Consider the following 4,572-nt stretch of genomic DNA (forward strand, 5'->3'; position numbering starts at 1 on the left):
GCACACGCCTGTAGTCACAGCTACTCGGGGGGCTGAGGCAACGGAGAGATACTCTGTCTCAAAAAACAAATAAGTAAAAAATAAAGCAGGAAGCAATAAAATATTGATGAGACACTTAAAAAGACATTTCATCAAATAACATAAATGGATGGCATATAAGCACGTTTTTTAAAATGCTGAACATAATTGGGCATTAGGGAAATGCAATCTAAAACTGGTACACACTGAAAGTAACAACACTGGTAGTACCAAGTGTTGGTGAGGAGGCGGAACAACCAGAACTCTCCTAGGCTCTACTGGGAATGTTAAATGATACAACCACTTTGGAAGGCAATTTGGCAGATCCTTAAAACGTTAAACTTACACCTTCCATATGACCCAGCCATTCTACTTCTATGCATCTATATACAAAAGAAATGAAGAGATATGTCCCTACAAAGATGTATATACATAAATGTTCATAAAAACCATATTTTCAATAGTGAAAATCTCGGTAACAACCTAAATGTTCATCAACAGGTAAATTTGTTAATAACAAATTATGGTATATCTATACAAAGAAATGTTACTTACCAATAAAAGGAATAAACTATTGATATATACAGTAACATAAATGAATCTCAAAATAATGATAGGAGTCATACTACAAAGCATAGATGATGCAGGTTCCATGCATGTAAATTTCTTTGAAAATGCAAATTATTCTATAGTGACAGAAAGAAGACCAGTAGTTGTCCGAGCAGATCAGTGGTTGGGATGGGACGGGGAGAGGGAGAAGGAAGAGTGAGAAATTACAAAGATGCAAGAAGGAATTTGGGAGTATGATAGATAGGTTCATTATCTTGAATATAGGGATGGTTTGTTTCATGGAAAACGTGTCAGAACTTATTGTATAGGTTAAATATGTGAAATGTATTCTGTGTCGATTGTACTGCAATAAAAGTATAAAGTTTTCTTCAAATTAGAGGTGGAAGTGAGAACAAAACTCACAGATATATACCTTTCAGTCCTGTGGATTAATTTTTGGCCAAACCTGCTTTGGAAAACATGATTCCTGAAATGAACGTGGTCTCACAGAATATATTCTAGCTTGGTCAAATTTAAGTAAGAGCTGTAATATGAATGGTTCATGTAACTGTTAACTGTCAGTCAAAAACAGAGTCAGGAGTAACCACTGTTTAGTCCAACTCATTAAAGAAATAATAAAGCAGGCAGCAGCTAGTGGTAGTATAAATGGTGACATAAGTGAGTGTATAAACCAGTGGAACTTTCTAGGGACCAATTTGGAAGAAGTCTCAAAATGTGCTCAACTTTTATCTCGACAATACTATTCTTAGGAATTTTAAAAAATATATTAAGGATGTGAGCAGATATTTAGTATATCCAAAACAGTATCATATATATTTATTATTAATAATCTATCATTTATTAATAGAAAAAATTTTCATTACTCAAACTGTCTAAAATTAGATTCAATTATAGAAATCCAGCCACACAGTGGAATACTATGCACATGAAACTGATGACCTGGAAATATCTTAAGGGAGGTTTTCAATGAGTAACGGAAGAAATAAGCTACTGAAGGATATGATTAACTTGTAATAAAATGCTTATAAGTTTCTATTTGCATACATATAATAGGAAGGATATATATCACTATTAACAGCAGTGATTGCTGTGTGTTGGAATTGTGGGTGACTTAAATTCTTTTGGAGACTTTGCTGTAGTTTCCAAATTGCTGCCACAATACGATTTTATTTTTAATCAGAAAAAAAGTAATGTATGGAGGTTCTTTCTTAAGGGGTGTGCTTGAGCCATGTTTGAGCATATATGATTAGTTAGAGGACTCAGTGGCATGCTGTGTAAGTTCCTTTGGTATTTTGTGTATTTCAGAGGGAAAAGGAATAGAAAGGACGGTATAGCAAGTTGCAGATATTTGCCTCCTAGCTCAGTCCTGAAGTGTATTGCTGAGTCCCTGAACTTGTATCTGAGGTTTATGGAAAGATAAGAAGGAGCTGCTTTCATTACAGACTGTGTGAGACAGGGGGCATGCAGAGCTGTCTATGTGACAGTGACAGAAGCAGACCACTATTTCAGCTGCATGTGAGACACAAGGTGGCTGCAGCTTTACTCTGTAGGGTTTGCCCTTGGCTTTGTGTGCAGTGTTGCCTGGGCACTGGTCCCTGTTCAGCAAGGCAGTGATGGTGGGCAGAGCTGGGCAGATAGAAAGGCACATAGAGGGCTGGCTCTTGAAGCCCTGAGATGCTCCTTAAGATCCCCTGAAACAATGGGCACAGACTTAAGTGAAGGCAGAGGCAATGGGAGGCACCCCAAACACTCCAAAACCAGCATAGCCTTCCCAGGCCCAAATTTCAGGCATCTGTGGATTCAGTTATTCTCAGTGGCTCTGGAACCTTCAGCAAAGACATTCACACACTATTCAGTGCACACGCTTTATTTTGGCATTCAAGCCACTGCACCAACTGGGTCACACGGAATGTTAATTAAGGCAAGGTAGACAGAAGGAAAGGAGGGCATGTACAGCAATCGCTCCTCTTTACGGAGAAGAGAACCTGCCGCAAAAAAAGATGCAGTTGGTTTTGTGGTGCCTGATGAAGAAAAGGAAAGGGTGGTCTGCACAGAATCTTGGCTCCATTCTGCTACACCGGGAATTCCTGACCACAGCAGTGGCTGCAGCAGCCTCTGTGCCTTCCTCATTGACCTCCACAAAGCACTTGTGGGCAACCTTGGACACAGGCACATTCTTCTTAGTTGACATTCCAGAAAAGTCTGCCTTGGCTTCATCAAAAGCATCGATCATTCCTAACCTTCGAAGGAAAGGCTCCAAGTCATAACTCTCCTCCAGCTTTAATCTAGGAAGGAAAACTTGAACCTTACTTTTTGTCAGCTTTTCTGAATTTGTCCAGGCTTTGAATTTCTCATATGTAAGTGCTTTTTCCACCTAGGATAAGAAAGAGCCAAACCTTAAAATTTAGATGACAATAGCCTGATACCCACACACCCCTCCACTAATGGCATGCAACTAGATGGTATCTACAGATATTTTCTTTTATAAACACCAAGATTTTCTCCCAAATCTTCATCTTTTCCGAGTTTTATGGAGACAAGTGTAAAAGAGCTAGTAAACACCTGAGACAGGCAGAAATTTTTAATAAAAACAATTTGTACCTAACTCCTTTCAAATGTTAAAAACATTTTTTAACAGTTTAGAAAATTCTAACCAATTCATTACATTAATCTGCATGCAGTATATATTACTGTGAGTGGGAGAGATTGTTTGACAAAAGACAAAGAGCACGGCTCAGAACTCTGCTTCTGAGTCTAATCAGGGGACTGACTATTCAGGGTTAAATCAGAGGGCAACTTTTACAGAGCAAAGGAGAGGGAATTGGGTTTCATCTGAAGATGAAGGGAGGCATGAGAAGGGAGCACGAGATGAGAAATGTGGAATTCAACAAGACTTCATCTGGTATCCTTGTTTGTCCTCTGCCTGTCCTGGAGTTAGCTTCAAATTCTTCAAGATCCATCACTCTTTCTATTTATCAATAAGGTAGAAAGAAAAAAGGGGGAAGGGCCTTCCACCTGCATCTCCCCTTCCCTTTACCAACTGGAGCCCAGGTGGCTGCTCTTCTCCAATGAGCATTGTTTTGATTTTGACTCTATTTCTAGACTCTCCTAATTTTCTCATAAGTGGCCACAACAGATGTCATCCCTGACTTAGGGCAGTAGCTTTCTGATTCCAAAGGGAAGCCAGGGAAATCAAGCAGCCCACCCTCAACATCCTGAGAACTTGTGTGCCAGAGTTGGCTCCTATCGATTGTTAAACCCTTCATAGCCTAAAGTCAGCCATGGTGGGAGTATTTACCATGTCATGAGAATCAGCAAACTTTGTAAATGAAGGCTACTCCCACTTCCCAGAGCTGGTTTACCAGTGCACTATTAGTCTTGCACCTCTTACCTTGCAAGTTTACCTTTTCCCTTCCTGGACTCTGCTCCTTTTCTGTCATAGTAAGACTTTTCTCTCCTCTTGTATAAGGTACATTTCCCACTTGTACTTTAGACTTTTGCTATTCATAGTGTGGTCCCAAGCATATGTATCACTTGGAATTTTGTTCCAAATGCAAGACCTCAGGCCACACTCCATTGAATCAAAATCTGCACTTTAACAAGATCACTAGAATCATATATGTGCATTAATGTTTGAGAATCACTGCCCAGATTGATCTCTACCCTCTTCCAGGACTTTTGTGCAATAGTCATTGGGCTTTCAAGTAGATCTTCCATGCAGAATAAAGAATAATATTCCAATTGACCAGACGGATTCACAGCCGAATTCTACCAGAGGTACAAGGAGGAGCTGGTACCATTCCTTCTGAAACAATACCAATCAATAGAAAAAGAGGGAATCCTCCCTAACTCATTTTATGAGGCCAACATCATCCTGATACCAAAACCTGGCAGAGACACAACAAAAAAAAAGCATTTTAGACTAATATCCCTGATGAACATCGATGCAAAAATCCTCAATAAAATACTGGCAAACCGAATCCA

General features: G+C 39.4%; 1 protein-coding gene across 4 annotated transcripts in view; it reads right to left on the bottom strand.

Annotated features, from left to right (window-relative positions):
* Positions 1-443: 443 nt before the first annotated feature.
* The window catches only part of SERPINB8 (serpin peptidase inhibitor, clade B (ovalbumin), member 8), a 22,028-nt gene continuing 17,899 nt past the window's right edge, over positions 444-4,572 (bottom strand). For 3 of the 4 annotated variants that reach the window (XM_011953566.1, XM_011953570.1, XM_011953568.1), the window contains one exon: positions 444-2,962. In XM_011953566.1, coding sequence (XP_011808956.1) covers positions 2,558-2,962 — 405 coding nt within the window. In that variant the 3' untranslated portion in view covers positions 444-2,557. Of the gene's footprint in view, positions 2,963-3,151; positions 3,557-4,572 lie in introns of those variants that run through there. The other variant, XM_011953569.1, reaches the window with a different exon arrangement.

Source organism: Colobus angolensis, unplaced genomic scaffold, assembly GCF_000951035.1.
Source record: "Colobus angolensis palliatus isolate OR3802 unplaced genomic scaffold, Cang.pa_1.0 Scaffold369, whole genome shotgun sequence".
NCBI lineage: Eukaryota > Metazoa > Chordata > Mammalia > Primates > Cercopithecidae > Colobus > Colobus angolensis.